Source organism: Mauremys mutica, chromosome 2, assembly GCF_020497125.1.
Source record: "Mauremys mutica isolate MM-2020 ecotype Southern chromosome 2, ASM2049712v1, whole genome shotgun sequence".
Classification (NCBI taxonomy): Eukaryota; Metazoa; Chordata; order Testudines; family Geoemydidae; genus Mauremys; species Mauremys mutica.
In genome coordinates, this window is record NC_059073.1 from 24,798,511 (window position 1) to 24,817,186 (window position 18,676).

The 18,676-nt window shown below is 43.7% G+C and overlaps 1 protein-coding gene across 7 annotated transcripts in view; it reads left to right on the forward strand.

Annotated features, from left to right (window-relative positions):
• The window catches only part of ANXA13 (annexin A13), a 38,075-nt gene that overhangs the window by 15,580 nt on the left and 3,819 nt on the right, over nucleotides 1-18,676 (forward strand). The window contains exons 1-9 of one of the 7 annotated variants that reach the window (XM_045007437.1): nucleotides 60-87; nucleotides 560-600; nucleotides 2,327-2,402; nucleotides 9,140-9,234; nucleotides 10,396-10,566; nucleotides 11,574-11,607; nucleotides 11,701-11,780; nucleotides 14,578-14,646; nucleotides 14,884-14,985. In XM_045007437.1, the coding sequence (XP_044863372.1) occupies nucleotides 583-600; nucleotides 2,327-2,402; nucleotides 9,140-9,234; nucleotides 10,396-10,566; nucleotides 11,574-11,607; nucleotides 11,701-11,780; nucleotides 14,578-14,646; nucleotides 14,884-14,985 (645 nt within the window). In that variant the 5' untranslated portion in view covers nucleotides 60-87; nucleotides 560-582. Of the gene's footprint in view, nucleotides 1-45; nucleotides 88-146; nucleotides 672-710; nucleotides 743-2,326; nucleotides 2,403-9,139; nucleotides 9,235-10,395; nucleotides 10,567-11,573; nucleotides 11,608-11,700; nucleotides 11,781-14,577; nucleotides 14,647-14,883; nucleotides 14,986-18,676 lie in introns of those variants that run through there. The other 6 variants (XM_045007436.1, XM_045007434.1, XM_045007433.1 and 3 more) reach the window with 6 other exon arrangements.

Sequence of the window (18,676 nt, forward strand, 5' to 3'; positions counted from 1 at the left end):
TAGCTCTGGGACAGTTTAATATTTAACTATGGAAATGGAGTATTAATGGTCTATTGGATCATTGGAAAAAGAGGCATCCAGAATGAGGTAATGCTGGTGGAAATTATCAGTGACCATTTTACAAAAATCTATAGAAAGGCACCCTCGCTACCTTAGCAGCAAAATATTTTTATCTAATATCATCTTTAATGCAATCTGGGTCCCAAAATGCTTTCTGAAAATATTTAACACAAGACAGCTTATGGCATACAGAACAGAGTACAGTGCTGAATAAACACTGTATGGCAAACAACAGAAAGCATTCAGTCAGGAGACCAGCTGAGGGTCCTATTGAATTCTGCATAAGTCATGGTGAACACTGAATCTGTTACTTGCCAAGGACAACTCGAACAAGTTATATGACTCTTCTTGCATTGATACTGTGCGTGTATTATGGCTTAGATGAATAGATCCATTGCACCTACAGCTTTTGCGTCATGGAGAGGAATACTGAGAATAGACTTTCATTTTATTGTAAGCTGCCATTATTCCATTAACCTATGCTCATTACACGGTCTAGGTTGGCTGCCACTGTACAACCTGATGTTACAAAGAACAAAGGTGAATTCTATTCTCAGAATTATTCCAATCACCAACTGGAGGGAGAGAACTTAGATGCTGCACATCAGTTTGTAAGGAATGAAGAAACTGGACACCATTTAATTTCTACTTTCAAGTGCATATTCAAATATTTATGCCTGTAGTATGTAATTCTATCAAAGCAATAACAAACGTATTTTCACAGTAGAAATATTTGGATACAACAGCATCAGTTCAGCTACAATAACTGTATTTTCTTTCAGATTTTGATATAATTTTATATTGGAATAATTTAAATGAAAACTCACAACTGAAAATATGAATATTTCTATATATGGGTCTATTTTTACAATAATTCAAAGGTTTAGTCAAGTAACTCACTAATTACTGGACTTGATTTAATACCTGTTCCTACTGTATAACAACATGTAACTTTACAATCAAGATTTAGGATAATGGTCTGGTGGTGAAAGTCTTATTACCATGTGATCCTAAAGCAAGGAAAGAAGATTTAGAGAAGGAAATGTTACATTGTTATAGTGTGTTATAAATGCCTATGTTCATAAGGGTAGCCAAAAATTAGGATAATTTTACCAAAATATAAGCAATGTAAAAGTCACAATTAGCACTAATTGAAATTATTTTGGGTGATCTTACTAGAGGCACCATGGACTGAATGGCCAGAGCTGATTCCTTTAGTAAAGCATTGAGGTAGATTGGCAGTGTAGGGAGATTTATTCTGCTATGACACACCTGTTGTTTGGACAGAGCACTTCATTATCCTGGACTGCCAATCTTTTCATCAGAACTAGCAATCTTTAAGCATGACCATTTTGAAAAAGAACAACACTAAAAGATGCTTCTTGCACCTACGTGAGTGCCAAAGCAACCAAAGGGATCGGTGGAGACAACACTGATACTTTGGACAAGAATGTGACAGTGACTATAATCTATTAGACACAACAGGTAAAAATTTTCAAAAACACCTAAGTGACTTAGGACTGATGTCCCATTTTCAAAAGTGACTTAAGCACTCAGGAGTCTAAATCGCAGAGTTTCCACGGGACTTCAGCTCCTAAGTCATGTAAGTGCTTCTGCAAATTTTACCCATTGTCATTTGGATGATGGTGCTGCAGTTGGGCGATATTGATCAGCTGCTACATTTTAACTGTCATAAAGAGCAAATTAACAGCTTGAAGCTCTAACTCTTTCTCATTCAAGTATTCTTTACCCATGTGACTAGTGCCATTGAAATCAATAACATTACTTGCATGAAAAAGACTGCCTGCATGAGTAACGGTTACAAGATCAAGCCCCCATGTTCTACTTTGGCCGGAGACCAGCTTATCCATAAAAGTACTAGTATTTGAAAGGCTGTATTTATTTTCCATTTTATAGTGGGGCAAATCCTGAAGAACTCACTCAGGGCTAGTTTATGCAATCCTCTCTCATGCTGGTGATCACTTAGTTCCTTTGATTTGAATGGAACTATTTGTTTGAGTAAACGCTTACCAGTGTGAGTAAAGTTTTCATAATCTACTTACAGATCAACACACCTAAGTCAGTCAATAAGAGTTTTTCCTGAGTAAGCAGTGAGTAAAAACTGAGTAAGCACATCAGAGTTGGGATATTTGTGAATAAAGATCAGATGGCAATCTGACCCAACCTAGCCCAAATTCCATGTAGTATAATTCAGCGGATTCACTGTAATATTATTTTCCACTTACTGTTGCCTCTGTTTTTCTAGCCAACCATTCGGCGCCATCATGATTTCGATGCAGAACGGGATGCCAAGAAACTACAAAAAGCTTGCAAAGGGATGGGTAAGAATGCTATTGTTTTTAACGTGTTGTTTAGCTGTGTTGGTACCAATGGGACAGTTCTGCATTATAGAAGTTGTATATCCAAGCGCGCACTTGTGGCACAACAACTGCTTGATCAGTTTTGAGTTAACCTTTCTGTTTTCTCTCAGCTATCGAACTCCACTTATTAACTCCAAAAGCACAACTGCTCTGTGTGTGCATAGATAGATACAGATACTCTCATAGTATGATCTATTATATTTGCTTGGGGGAAAATAATCTTAATCGTCATTAGCTACATATGAATCATTACTACACCCCAATGTGCTTGTGGATCTAATATTGATGAAGAGTAAATCACTGGCTAATCAATACATATTTACCCCACAAGTGTCCTAACCTCATTACTTAACCCCAAAGGAGCAGAAATAACATGGCATTTATTCACTGCAACTGACTGGTCAAGCTGTCAGTAACAATAACAGAAATCATCTCATTGTTCAGCACTGGCATTAGGGGTAGGCTATAAAGGCAGCTACCTAGAACACCTGAATATTAGGGGCTACTCTTGCCGGGCCAACCCCCCAGCCATGACAGCTTCACTAGGAAGTGCCCCATTAAAAGCACACTCCCACACCTCCAGGTTGCAGTGGCACCGAGCACCAAAACGTCTATCCCCAGATCTGGCCAGGTGTTCAGATTTTTTACAAGGAATAGCTGAAAATAGGGGATATACACATGTCCTATACTGACATATCTATTCAGCGTTTACGTGCTGAGATGAAAATGAGTGCAATGCTAAGCATACGACAAGAGACAACAGGTGGATAGAGATGGGGAAGCAAACAATGAGACAATATTGGTCAGCATGATAGACTGCACTCTCAGTACACCTGACGTATAATCTGATGTATAGGATCTGACGAAGAATCCCTTTAGTGTCCTAAAGACATCTTATCTATGTCCATCTAGTTCATACTTATATACACCCTAGGATGTGCATTGAAATTGTCCACCACATTGCAGCACACAACGAGTTAATACGATGTGTAGCAACCATCCATCTTGAAAGACAATGGTGTAAGCATAAAAGCAGTTCAGTTACTGAGTGTCTTCCTGCAGCATCATGAGGGGCTAAAAAGTCCAATTCTCAAGTGACAGTCCTTGCCACAAATAGTGCAGGCATAAGGTGCAGGGAGAGAGGATGAAGCTGGTGTGCTGCTAGCTCTTGAGGCCTGCTGCACTTTAGTTTTTGGTTTCCTCTCTCTATCAACCACCTCTCTTCAGCCTCTTTGACTCCCTGGCACAGCACAGCACAACCCTCCAGGGTGGCCGGTTGCTAGCTGCGTCTTCCCAGGTTGTAGTTTCAATTTTGAAAGTTGTCAAGACCCTCTTGCAAACATCTTTGTACCTGAGCCAAAGTCAGCCCTGTGACAGGTTGGATCACAGAAACCCTCTTGGGAGCTGCCACCTGATGTGCCAAGACTACTTCTACCCCTGCTTTCCCTGCCAGCTCAGGGCCCCAGCATCCTGTGTTGCTGAGCCAGACATGCCCATCTGCTCCAACACAGACCCAGGGTCTGAATTACTTGCCCCAAAGCTGCAGGTTTACCTGAAAGCAGCTAACAGAAGTGTGCTTGTCTTTAACACTCCAGTGCCCAACTCCCAGTGGGGGCTAAACCCAAATAAATCCGTTTTACCCTGTATAAAGCTTATCCAGGGTAAACTCATAAATTGTTTGCCCTCTATAACACTGATAGAGATATGCACAGCTGTTTGCCTCCCCCAGGTATTAATACATACTCTGGGTTAATTAATAAGTAAAAAGTGATTTTATTTAATACGGAAAGTAGGATTCAAGTGGTTCCAAGTAGTAACAGACAGAACAAAGTAAGTCACCAAGCAAAATAAAATAAAACACGCAAATCTATATCCAATACAACTGAATACAGATGATATCCCCACCAGTTCCAGAATGCTCCCTTTTACAGACTAATCACCTTTTAGCCTAGGTCCAGCAATCACTCACACACCTTGCAGTCACTGTCCTTTGTTTCAGTTTCTTTCAGGTATCCTAGGGGGTGGAGAGGTTCTCTCTTTAGCCAGCTGAAGACAAAATTGAGGGGTCTCCCACAGGCTTAAATAGACTTTCTCTTGTGGGTGGAGGCCCCCTCCTCTCTCCTATGCAGAGTCCAGCTACAAAATGGAGTTTTTGAAGTCACCTGGGCAAGTTACATGTCCATCAACTTCATGAAAAAGCTCGTACAGATACAGACAGACATCATCTTCCTTTCCAAATGCAAACAGATGGACATCATACCAAAAGGACTAAAGGTAAAAAATCCATTACAATCTACATATCACACAGACTATGCTGACAGATTGTGCCACACACTCTCAAAGAAACTGCGAAACCACCTGATCAACATCCTATACAGCAAACAGGGGAAGATTAAGACTGAACTCTCTAAACTAGATATTCTGATGAAAATGTTCTTTTTATGTCCATGCATGACTCACAGTTTTACAGGTATCATCCATTGTTTACATGCTACCTTGAACCTCCTCAAGTAGACTTCTTATGTGGATTGTAGCATTCCAAGATCCATTGTCTTTTAAGTGTTTCTTGATTAGGTACTTAATTTCAACATTCCTTTCTCCAGGAACTGACCAAATGCTCTCCTAAGGTTATTTAGAAATCAAGCCTGTACACAGCCAATATTCATAACTTTGAATACAAAAATGCTACATGCAAACAAATAGGATTAATACATTCAGTAGATCATGACCTTTACAGAGATATGTTACATGGCATATGTAGCATAAAACACGTTCAAGTTATGTTATATATATACATTCATAAGTATATTTCCATAAAGCCTTATGGGAGGTACCGTCACAGGCCCGGTGGCCTTGGAGCATCCACAAGTTCTCCATGCAGGAGATCCTTTGGAATGTGTCCGTTGTCCCTCCCAGTACAGATAGCCAAGCCAAGGGAGATGTCTTTGATTGAGAGCAGTGATTAGACTTGGCAATTTTGCTTTCTCAAGTACATTGGGGTCAAGAATTTTGGTTTCCCACTTGATATTTAGAATACGGATGTGCATGAAACAGGCAGGCCATATGGCTGGAAATTGTCCACTACATTGTAGTACATAAGGCATTAGCATGATACCTCTCCAGTTACATCATTACAGCTAACGACCAGGGTGGCGAAGTTAAATCTTTAAGGTCATTCCTGTCATCAAGCTGCCCCAGGAGATCCTGTTAGCTGCTCTACGATAATGTCATCGGTACAGGCAAATCTTTCCAACAGATGGGCTGCACAGCGATTACACATGGGCGCCTGGATTCTCACTGACACTTAGGCCTCTTTGTGCCGCTCTGGCAGAATAAAGGAGCCTGGTGTAAATGAGAAATAAGCGCTCAGACACTGACCCACAGCTGTTTGTCTCTCCCACCAACACATTGGGCTGCTGGCTCTTTCCTTCCCCTCCCCACACATTGTAACTCTCTCCCCTCATTCCCGCCTGGAGTGAAATACTTCACTGTTATCACCGCTTTGCACTGCGTTTGCCTCTCCTTGTCTCTGCCCCTAACATTGTACACTAACAACAGGAGCCAGGGGGTTGTCAGCATGGACACTACGCTGTGGCCCAGTTCCCATACAGGGAGTTACACATAAAGAATTTCAGTTACAGAATGAATCCACGTTGTGCTAGGCAATAGGTGGCCTGAGGTCTGACGTGGGCCATTGCGATGGAATATACGGCTGTGTTCAAACTCTACACACTATTGTAATAATCTTTGTACAAAGTACACCTTGTGAGGTATCATGTACACCAGTGTTTCCCAACTGGTGTGCTGCAGCACACTGGTGAGCCGTCAGGCCCGAACAGGTGTGCCGTGGAATTTTTTGAAAAACTACATGCAGGGTGGGGGCAGGGGAAGCAAGGGGGGAGGAAGTCACCTTCTGATTGGCCGACTGCCTCACTGCCCCACCTCCTCCAGGGGCAGAGAAACACATCAGAGCTCAATCTCCCTCTCCTTCCCACACTCCTCCTGTGAGCAACGGATTGGCTCCTCTGCCCCTCGCCCTCCTTCTTGCAACCGCCAGCTGGGAGTGGGAGGGAAAGCCTGGACAGGGACCCTGCTGCAGCCCCCCAGGGTTGGGTGGTGCGAAGAACCTCAGGAGAAGCGGCAGGGCTGAATTGAGAGGTGGGGGTGCGGTGTGAGGTGGGGGAACTGGGAAGGCAGAACTGGTGGGGGCAAAATTGGGATGAGGTGGGGGCTGGACTGGTGGAGGGTGAGGACAGAACTGATGCGGCAGGGGTGTCATTTAGGGAGGGCGGGGGAGCACCTGCCCACCTGAATGGGTGGAGATGGAAGGGCATGGGGGGCACTGCTCCCCAAACTGGAAACATCGCAGAGGCGATGCATTGGGGTGGCAGATTTCTGCCTTCCATTTGGTCCTGCTCCCTCCCCAAGCCCAGGCCAGCCAGGGCCCCTTAGGGGAGCATGGAGTAACATTCAGGTGGCGGGAGTGAGCGGTGACACCAGGCGTTCTATGCATCCAGATCAGTTTCCCCATGTGGGCTAGGTAATGGCCACAACACCCTCCAGGCTCAGGTATGTCGTCCTCCATGCCCGTGAACCAGGGTGTGCCAGTGGCCATGGTGACTGTGTAGGACGGCATAGCCTGGGCTGGCATGCTCATGGCCACAAGGAGTGGAGCTGTCCCCACTGCACCAACAAAGGACTGAGTGCATGGCTGGGCCCTGCTTCAGCAGCACCCCCTCAGACACAGCTGCTCCCTGCACCTTGAGCTACACCCGTGCCAGCAAGCCCCTGCCGACTGTGAATGGTAAGGGTGGTAAACAGCTTAAACCGAGGTGATAAGAGGGCAAGTTCATTTGGAGATATGGTGACATGTCTCAAAATAATTAAATAATTAGGGGAGGGATAGCTCAGTGGTTTGCGCATTGGCCTGCTAAACCCAGGGTTGTGAGTTCAATCCTTGAGGGGGCAATTTAGGGATTGGGGCAAAAATCTATCTGGGGATTGGTCCTGCTTTGACCTCCTGAGGTCCCTTCCAACTCTGATGTTCTATATCACAGTATGCAGTGGCAGAGAAAAGGTTGGGAACCATTGATTTAAACACTCAGAATTTTCTGGTCAGTATCATCCTGATAAAACATGTGGCTACACAGTACGTGAAGTTATAAAATTCCCCTGTCTTGTGGGTTAATAATACATATTCCAAGCCTCACAGCTCTGCCCAAACAGAAGTTGGCAAACAGGTCTGTCCTAACAAAGGAATGTGTGCTTTGCTTAATTTTCATTTAAGCAGAAAACAAAGTAATCAATCAGGGAGGGAAACAAAGAAAGTTCAAACCAGTGAGAAAAAAAGAGCAGGGAACATCCTTCCACATAGACTCTTTGTCTCCTAGTGCCCAGCTGGAAATGTTTTTCAAGAGGGGAACTGAAACTATAAAAAGGAGGGACAAACACTCCAAGGAAACCCCCTCTCTCACCCTGCACCTAAAGAGACAACGGAAACAGTCATTGGACTCTGTAGGAGGGGTCCTAACCCACAGTGCTTGGTCAGTAAGACTGCTGAAAGCATGTGGTGAGAAACTTTGCTTGAATCTGATAAAGTTTGTTAGGCATTAGTAAGTCTTTTATCTTTATTTTTCTTGTAACCATTTCACCATTCCTGACTTTTATGCCTCATTACTTGTACTCACTTAAAATCTCTCTCTTTGTAGTAAATAAACTTGTTTTACTGTTTCATCTAATCCAGTGTGTTTAAATTGAAGTGTCTGAATAACTACTTGAGATAATAAGCCTGCATATTATTCCCTTAAAGAAATAATGAACTTAATATTTGCACTGTCCAGGAAAGGGCTGAGGTGGGCAGTACAGGACATACTTCTATGGGGGGAAATCCAGACCTGGGGGGTTGTTAGGGTCACCCTGCAGTATAACCAAGGCTGGTGACAGCCAGACTGTAACCCAGGTGTGACTGGCAGGATGCAGTTACACATACTTGGTGTGGCTTTCATGCTGGAAGGCTGTTTGTGAGTGGCACAGCTGGGAGCTACTTCAGCAAGGCATTGTAAGACACCCAAAGTTGCGGGACAAGGATGACACAGCACCCTACTGATCTGGACTGTACACTGGTATGTCATAGCCAGCTGTGATCAAAGTAACTAAGAGAGCAAGCATCACCATCGTTATACACCAGTTCGTGCCCCTGCTGAAGACAGTGAGTGTTTTGCAATTGTCTTCAATAGGTTAACTTCCCATGGGACATGCCATACTGGGTCAGACTATTGGCACACTTGTGTTCTGCTGCCAAAGGTAGTCAGTATCTGATCCTTCAAAGGAGACCAACTTCTGAACTCTAACAAATAATACACCTGGCTAGTTGTTCAGTGCTACACAGGGTGGAATTTCTTCCTGATCCCTGATAAGCTTATTCCTTGAAACATGAGATTTGGTTCCCTAATGACATCTTAGCTTTAAATGGCATTGGTTTGGGTGCACTTTCTCTTTATGTTCTGGCTGCAGACTCAAAATGACGTTTTTTAAATGGTACATGCTAGAAAAGCTATCATTGACACCAACTGATGTTCTGAAACTAATTTTCTACTAATTAGAAGGGAGAGTACTTGATCATCTTTTTCTCTCCCAGCAGAAATGAAATCTGCGGGCAGTTTCTGAATTATTTCCTCGTCTACATTAATATTTTTTAGGAACAGATGAAACGGCAATTATTGAAATCCTATCAAATCGATCATCAGACCAGAGGCAACAAGTGAAACAGAAGTACAAGACCATGTATGGCAAGGTATTTTTAAAAAATGGCCCTGTTGTTTTAAACAAAGTGCTCTTTAGAAATGTGCCCCTACATTTCCCCCTTTTTAATAATGCCATGTGTCTGGCAGTTTTTAAAAGACACAGAATTAGAAAGTTAGTTTCCGATGAAAGAATTACTGTCACTTAACATATTGATTATATTAACCATCCTGGGCCTTACAGATAGCTTGGTAAACGAAAATCAGTAGAGCTGATTGAAATTTGGAATTTCTGTTCCATGGGTGATTCTGAGCTTTCAAAATATGTTTTCATCCCAATTTGGGATGAAAGGGCAAAATCTGAGAATTTTTCACCAAATGTGATATTCCAAATATATTTTGTTTTTATAAGGGCAAAATGTTCTGTTTCGACTTTATCATTTCAATTTTTATATTGTATTATACAGTATAATTTAATAACCTAAAAGACAAACATTTCCATTTTATCAAAACACTATGTTTCAACCTTATCTAGACATGTTGATACAGTGGCTCTGATATTGGGAATTTCTGACTTATTTCTAACCAAAGGACACAACTTTTGGGTGTTAACTTGTGGGGGAGGGATAGCTCAGTGGTTTGAGCATTGGCCTGCTAAACCCAGGGTTGTGAGTTCAATCCTTGAGGGGGCCACTTAGGGATCTGGGGCAAAAATCAGTACTTGGTCCTGCTAGTGAAGGCAGGGGGCTGGACTTGATGACCTTTCAAGGTCCCTTCCAGTTCTAGGAGATTGGTATATCTCCAATTATTATCTTTATCTTATTATCACCCTTAACAACCATACACAGTAATACTACTTTGCTCTTGCCTATATAGCATGAGCCTCTTGAGACAGTGTATCAAGTAGTCCCAACTCACTTTCTCTAGGCACTGGGCTGCCTGGTGGTTTACACTGAAATAAGTCTATTGACATCAATAGAGGGACTCCTGATGTTCATTGGTGTCAATGAGAGAAGAACCAGGCCCATAGATTTAAAGTTATTTTTCCCTTTTTTTTATCTGAATTTTTGGAAGACTTCCTTTAGCACAGGAAATGTTAACAACTCTGTAGACTTAACACAAATAATCAACAAACAATAGTAAACATTACCTCTCTCGATTCTTCTGTGTGGATTTTCTGTGCTATGAATTAACTTTCTGGGCTACTTCCTTAGGATTTGGAAGAGGTACTGAAAGGAGAACTAAGTGGGAATTTTGAAAAGACAGCCTTGGCTCTATTGGATCGTCCATGTGAATATGATGCCAGAGAGCTTCGGAAAGCAATGAAAGGTGCAGGAACAGATGAATCGGTGCTGATTGAGATTCTTTGCACCAGGGTCAATAAGGTTTGTGGGTGTTTAGCTGTTGTTATACATCTTCCTTGCAGTACTGCTCTGACTAGTGTGTACACGTCACCCCTGCCCTCCAGAAGAAGATATGTCAGACCTGCTCAAGTGAGTGGAGTATGTCTCCCTCCAGAGGCTGCAGACAAAAGGCTATCAGCCCCCTCAGACTGGAGTCAGGAACATTTTTTAAGGAAGTGACCACAGTAGTCAGGCCATTTGTCCTGTTATAAACTGGACAATCCTCTTTTGGGGTAGTTTGTCCCCCATCCAGTACTGTGACAAAAACGCACGTGGTTATGTCTGATATCACATGAGGGGATGACATTTGAAGAGTGTGTCACTTTACCTCTGCCAGCATGACCTCACCGCATGTGCAAGGTCACACTTGGAGGTGGGATCTCGTCTTCAGGGGCAGGCCCACGCCATTCCTAGAAGTAACAGAATGTCTGGTATTCTGGGACCACGTGAGTGGCCACCCTAGACCCAAAATGCTGTGTAGATAAAGAATATCGTAGCTGCATCAGAAAGTTCCCTCTCAGCCCTCCAGCACACACCTCCCTCAGAATATGAGTAGGCTTTGGAGAGATGCAGAGAAGGATAGATGCCTGCGGGGGTGTATCCTACATCATAACATGATAACATTTATGCCTGTGAAGTGCTCTTTGCATCACTGCAACAGTTCAAAGGGCATTTAGGTCCACCCAGCTCAGGAAAGTGATCCTCTTCAGGACAGCAGTTAAGCATGTGCTTAAATCCCATTGAAATCAAAGAAACAAAGTTAAGCATGTGCTTAGCTGCTGTCCTGAATGGGAATGGATTTAAGCATGTGCTTATGTGCTTTCCTGAACTGGGATCTTAGTGGAGACTGAGAATCTGGCCTATTAAATATCTCCCACTAAATGTCATCATTCTATCTGGGGTCTAATCCCAGGCACACCACTGTGGTATCTGAAGATGTCAAGTCACATGGGCATGTTACTGACCTGATTTTTTGTTTGTTATCCCAGCAAATTGTAGACATAAAGGAAGCATACAAAAGACGTAAGTGATATTTTATTTAAAACACCCTCATTTAAAGAAAATATCTCACCCTTTAGCAGTGAATAAAATCTTACAGACTTTTTTTCTTAATAGTTTTTGAGCGGGATCTAGAATCTGATGTAAAAAGCGACACAAGTGGCTCCCTAAGGAAGATTCTGGTTTCTGTGCTACAGGTGAGGGTTGGAATATTTCTATTACAAACCTACATGATATAGACGTTTCTTTTCTACACACCTAGATAGTGCAGGTATGATAAATCTCTGTTCTGTGCACACAGCCTTTTTACAGCGAAACATCTATACTTACAGCCTTTTAGCCAAATCTAGTGTCATAATTAAAGACGAGTGTACAATTCAGGCTGGTTGTGACCATGGCTCCAATAACAGCTCAGACTTGGCTCTTCCTGTCTGAGGTTTATAGTGTAAGGCCTAGGGACACAAAAGAGGATCTGCCCCCGTCCAGGGAGATTTGATTATTGCACTGTTGGGCTGGAGTCTTTCTGATTTACCACCTGGTTCTATAGACCAGGGGTGGCCAACCTGTGGCTCCAGAGCCACATGTGGCTCTTCAGAAGTTAGTATGCGGCTCCTTGTATAGGGACCGACTCCGGGGCTGGAGCTACAGGCACCAACTTGCCAATGTGCCAGAGGGTGCTCACTGCTCAACCCCTGGCTCTGCCACAGGCCCTGCCCCCACTCCAACCCTTCCTGCCCCTCCCTGAGCCTGCAGTGCCCTTGCTCCTCCTCCTCCCCCCACCATCCTCCTGCACGCCATGAAACAGCTGATCGGGAGGTGTGGGGAAGGAGAGGGGGCACTGATTGGCGGGGCTGCCGGTAGGCGGGAGGCACTGGGAGTGGGGCAGGGGAGCTAATGGGGGTGGTTGCTGATGTATTACTGTAGCTCTTTGGCAATGTACATTGGTAAAGTCTGCCTCCTTCTCAGGCTCAGGTTGGCCACCCCTGCTATAGACCATAGCGGTCTTTGGCCATTCTCAGAATGTGCCCCCCCACCTCTTTCGGTCAAGGGCATATTTTACCATTGATGGTAATTCTCACTAAGAGCTTTTAGATCTTGCTCAGTATTATCCCTCCATTGAAGATACTGGATTATTGCTACTTTCTTTTGTGTATTATGGTAAGGCCTAGAGTACCTAACCATGATCAGGGTTGCATTGCACCAGAGACATAATTAGAAACAGTCCCTGCCCCAAAAAGCTTACAATCTAAACAGACAAGACAGAGAAAGTGTGGGAGGGGCTTGCTATGTTTTTCCATTCACACGGAGCAAACATAATATCAGACAGAATGATCTTTGTTTTAGATTAAGAAAACAAGAACAAAAGGAAAGTCTGTGTGTGTGTGTGTGTGTGTGTGTGTGTGTGAGTGAGAGAGAGAGAGTATTCACTGAACAGAAAACACAAAATGACTGTCCGTCTCTGCAGACAAACTTAGAGATAAAAAGGTAGAGCACTCAGGAAGCAAAGGCACAACCGTGGCATAGCTATATACATGACAGCTACATTCCCATTCTAGAATGTGGGAAGTCACAATAGTTTTGTTTGACCCCTCTAGGTGTATTTTCAGGAGGAGACAAACCAGGGAATATTCATAGATTCGTCCTTGATACATGCTACCAGAAATTCCTGTAGAAAATTAAAGCAACACTAAAAAGGCAGCTGTTAGTGAATGGTTCTGATTGTTAAATAGGGAGGAACAGTACAGGGCCGCATGATTTTTATTAAGGAATAGAAACATGAGAAAAGTGACATTTCACTGTAGGTATTGGACATTTTTTTTAAAAATTGATTGTTGTGACAGATGTGCCTCAGTATTCCCCTATTCTTGCAAGAAAGTTTCAGATGTAGGGTCAAGAGGCTACATGTTCCTCACAGTCAGGGATCACTTGGGATGCCTCCACTGTACAGCATTGCACAACTATGTAGGTAAAACATAGGCAGGGGTGGCTCTAGGTATTTTGCCGCCCCAAGCATGGCAGGCAGGCTGCCTTCGGCGGCTTGCGTGCGGGAGGTCCCCGGTCCCGCAGATTCGGCGGCGCATCTGCGGGAGGTCCACCGAAGCCGTGGGACCATCGGACCCTCCGCAGGCATGCCGCCAAAGGCAACCTGTCTGCCTCCCTCGCGGTGACCGGCAGAGCACCCCCCATGGCTTGCCGCCCCAGGCACGCGCTTGGCGTGCTGGTGTCTGGAGCCGCCCCTGAACATAGGATCTTTTCACCTTCTTCTGAAGCAACAGGTATTGAGTGTTGCAGAAGGCAGGATACCAGCCTTGGTGAACTAGCATCTCTCAAGTACAGCAAATACTATGGACTAAATTCTGCCCTGATTGATACCTTTGAAGTGAAGGGGATTATGCAGTGTGCAAAGTAAACCAAAGCAGAATTTAGCCCTGTGTAATTTATTGATACAGTACTAGACAATGGCCAGTAGATGGCAGCAAAAAGACTATGACGAAGCAGCCTGTGAACTCAAGAATGAAAACGCTCTATTCTACTACAGTAGAACCTAGTTACAAACACCTTCAGAATGGAGGTTGTTCCTAACTCTGAACAAAACATTATGGTTGTTCTTTCAAAATTTTACAACTGAACATTGACTTAATACAGCTTTGAAACTTTACTATGCAGAAGAAACATGCTGCTTTTAACCATCTTACTTTAAATGAAGCAAGCACAGAAACAGTTTCCTTACCTTGTAAAAAATAATAATAATAATAATAAACTTTCCCTTTATTTTTTAGTAGTTTATATTTAACACCGTACTGTGCGGTATTTGCTTTATGTTGTTGTTGTTTTTTTGTCTCTGCTACTGCCTGATTGTGTACTTCTGGTTCTAAAGGAGGTGTGTAGTTGACCAGTCAGTTCATAATGCTGGTGTTTGTAACTCTGAGGTTCTACTGAACAAGAGTAATCAGCATGTGTTCTTGTTTTTAAACACAATGTCCCTTTCTGTAGGCTAACCGAGATGAAGGGCTGGAGATCGATGCAGAGCTCGCTGGGCAAGATGCCAAAGACCTGTATGAAGTAAGTGAAATAATGGAGACATCCCCAATTGTCATGGTCTTCATCTGCCTATGGCATTTCTAAGGTGTCTAAATGTTGAAAAACCCCACAGCTAATGGCATTAAATTACATAAATAAAATGGCAAGTTGGGAACACAATTGCGTGCATTGGGTTCACTGCAATGTCTGGTTTTTAAAAATATGAAAAAAAAAACCCAAACATATGAAAACGGTTAATGTTAATATTCAATCTTTAAGGCAGGGGAAGGCTGCTGGGGAACAGACGAATTGGTTTTCAATGTTGTCTTAGCAAAGAGAAACTACATGCAGCTAAGAGCTACCTTTCAAGCTTATGAAAAGGTAAGTTTTGTTGGTTGTTTTTTTCTTTGTTCTGTGATAGGTATTGTGCAGTTTGGAACTCGGTGATAATTTAATGGAAATAATTTACACATTCATAGAGTCCAAGGCCAGAAAGGACCATTGTGATCTAGCCTGACCTCCTGCATAACACAGGCCATAGAACTTCCCCAACAATAATTCCTAGAGTGGATTTACTTACATTTGGAACATATGATTCTTTATTTGTAATTTTAAGGAGAGGTCCATCATTCTAAACACCTAGCAATATATGTATAAGGCCAGATCTTCAAATGCTGTAATGAATGGTCTATGTCAATTTGCACCAGTTGAGGATCTGCCCCATAATGTCCAGCAAAATAAGTTTGACTGTTGTCCTGTCTTCCCCCAACCCTATGAATAACAGAGAGGGTGACCTTTCCACAGTCACACTGCAAAGACTCAGCAAAGGGGTACATTGCACAGCTAATAGGCCCCTGGCCAGAGACATTGAGGGTCTTACTTTCTGCTCCTCTCCTTCCCTGAAGCAGAGATCTGATGGGTGGGAATCTACATCTCTCATCCTGATCTTCCAGTCTCAATGAAAGGGAAGTTCAGATGGGAAGGCCTCTTGAACCTAGCTCTTGCTGGTCTCCCATGCAAGAAATGGACCTCTTTTCACAAGAGGCTTCCAAACTTGTTTGGAATTAAGCCCAAGGAGCCTGAAAAATAATTAGGAAGAGAATAAGGACAAAGTAGGAGAAGGTAAGATGACATGTCCTGCTTGTGACTAAGTGGAAGCACTTTTCTCTCAAAATCAGGGCCTGCTCCAGGTTTTCTGCTGCCCCAAGCGGAAAAAAAAAAAAGGTTGTCATAGGACAGTTAGTTAAGGGTTAAGGTCTCTTTTACCTGTAAAGGGTTAACAAGCAGTAACCTGATGAACACCTGACCAGAGGACCAATCAAGGGACAAGATAATTTCAAATCTCTGGGGAGCGAAAGCTTTGTCTGTGTCCTTTGTTTGATTTGCCGTTCTCTCTTTGGATTTAAGAGAGGCCAGACATATTCTTCAAGTTCTCCAAGGTTTTCTGAAGTATTTTCTTCTATTCAGTTTAGTGAGTATTAGAAGGCGGTTTAGTTTTATAATTGATTTCTACATTTGCAATTGTGTGTTTGCTGAAGAAATATCTTTATTTCTGTTTGCTGTTACTTTGATTATTCTGAGAAAGGCGGGGGGGGGGGGAGTCTCTCCAGGTTTATAGCTAGACCCTGTATATTTTCCATCTTGGTGATACAGAGATAGTGTACTTTTTTCTTTCTTTAATAAAATCTTTTTTTTTTATAACTTGATTGATTTCTTCCCTTGTTTAGATTTTCAGGGGAAGGGGAGGGGGGAAAAGTGAATCCCTCTTTGTTTTGATTCAAGGAGTTTGAATCTATATTGGTCTCTCCTAACGGCTAGGGGACGGGGGAAGAAGGTGGAGGGGAATGGTTTATTCTCCTTTGTGTTGAGATTCAAGGAGTTTGGATCTATGTTCCCAGGGAAAGTTTTGGGGGAACAGGGAGTGTGCCAGACACTAAAAACTTGGCTGGTGGCAGCGTTTACCAGATCTAAACTAGGATTTTAGTTTAGAGGAGTCCATGCAGGTCCCCATCTTGTGAATGCTAAAGTTCAAAGTGGGGAATAAACCTATGACAAAGGTGCAGCACCACAATCGCGCCGCTCCACTCTTTGGTGGCAATTCAGCAGTGCATCCTTCGCTCCAAGAGGGACTGAGGTACACACCGCTGAATTGGCGCCGAAGACCCAGACATGCCGCCCTGTAACGGGTCGGACTCACCCCTGCGGCGCCTCCTGCTGGTGCTTCTGGGAATTAGCTCAGTCCAGCGCTGGAGCGCCCTCTGCAGGCTGGTGATCCACCTGTCTTCTGGCCCCCCGTGTCCCTCCCTGGACCCGGTGCCCTTTTACATAGGGTGCTGCCCCCTAGCAGTAACCCCTTTCTCTCTGGGTCTCCCCTTCTGTCTCAGGGAACCCCCACCCTCTATCCCTACCTTGCCTCAGTATTTGGCTACTGCCAGTCATTGTCTAGCCCCACACTCTGGGGCAGACTGCAGTATCAGCCTACTCATCACTGGCAAGGAGGGTTTGGACCTGCTGCCTTGGCCTACCCCTGGGCTGCCCTCTGCAACCCCCAGTACCTGTTGGCCCACTGCTAGGCCGCAGCCTGGGGCTTTCTAGGCTGGAGTCCCCAGCTCCTCAGCCTTCCCCAGCCCTGCTTCACTCAGGTATCCGGTCTCCAGCTCCTAAGCAGCCAGGCCCATCTCTCTCTATAGCCAGAAAGAGACTATCTGGCTTCTGGCTTCCCTGGCCTTTTTATAAGGCCTGTGGCTCAGTTTGGGGCGTGGCCTCACCTGCAGCCACTTCCCCAATCAGCCCAGGTTAAAGGCTGTCTTCTCAAGCCCTGCCAGGCAACTTTTTAAACCCCTCCGGGCCGGAGTGGGGTCCACCCCGCTACACGCCCCTATAGCGGCCGGAGGGACGCCCCTTGGTATTGGCTGCCCCAAGCACCTGCTTCTTTAGCTGATGCCTGGAGCCGGCCCTGCTCAAAATGTGTGAATTAAAGAGGGGCCTACACCAAACCTCAAGATGCAAACACCCCTGAACTTTGGGAACGTTTGGAGCTAAACTTTGCAGCTTAGTCCCATCTGAAATATAAACAGTTCTCGCTGAAAACAGAACAGCTCCGTCCCAGCTACTAAAATGAAGAGCCAAAAAACAAAACCCTGTTGAGTGTGTTGGATGCCTATGTAATGTTATAAATGAAATTCTGGTTTGTTTAGACAAAGTTCATAGCTATTTACAAGGCAGGCAGTTAAGATAAAATGCATTAGGTTGAGAATTTAGTTTAACAGTGAGATGCAGTAGGCAAGGGAATCATCTCCCAAAGGAAGTGATAGAAATGCTGTCATTTGCAGTATTTAAAACTGGACTGGACAAAACACTCCAGAACATACTAGACAGAACTCTCTGGCTCTGGCTGGAGATGGACAAGATGACATTCCCCATTAGGGAGGACCATTTTATGGTTCTCTGATTTTTTTCGATCAATTCTTAAAAAGAAATGTCACTGTGTTTTGATGCCTGAACATGATTACCTTAAGGCGAGAACTTTCATTTATTTTCGCTTCCTAAACTTGTTCTGTGTTCAGCAGATCATTAGAACCATTGAATCTCTTGATGAGGGGGAAAATCTAGTAAGGCATTGTTGGACATATATTCACAACTTACTCCAAACCTTGGTTTGTGGCTAGAGAGAGGCCAAAGCCAGAACCATTTATCTGCACACGTGCAAAGATAAACACTACCCACACGCTGGCAGTTTCGCTAAATGAGCCTCAAATCTGAAATCCCCTGAGTTTCTAAAGCAAAAGCCAAACCTGGGTTGTCCAAATCAAACCCACCTGCATCCTTTCCATCTTATTTGAAGTCACAATGGGCCCGAGACTAAAGCCATTTGTCCACACATGAATCCTCTCCATATTTTGATGGGTTTAATTTACAAGACTAGATTAAAACCAAGCCTAGTTTTGCAGAACTCAAACTCTAAACATTCCCACTTTTGTCCATCTCTCATTTAAGCAGATATTCCAGGATCTTGTCTTGCAAGGCGGAGTCAGGGGAAATCTCATTTTTACAAATAGAAGATTTTTATTTT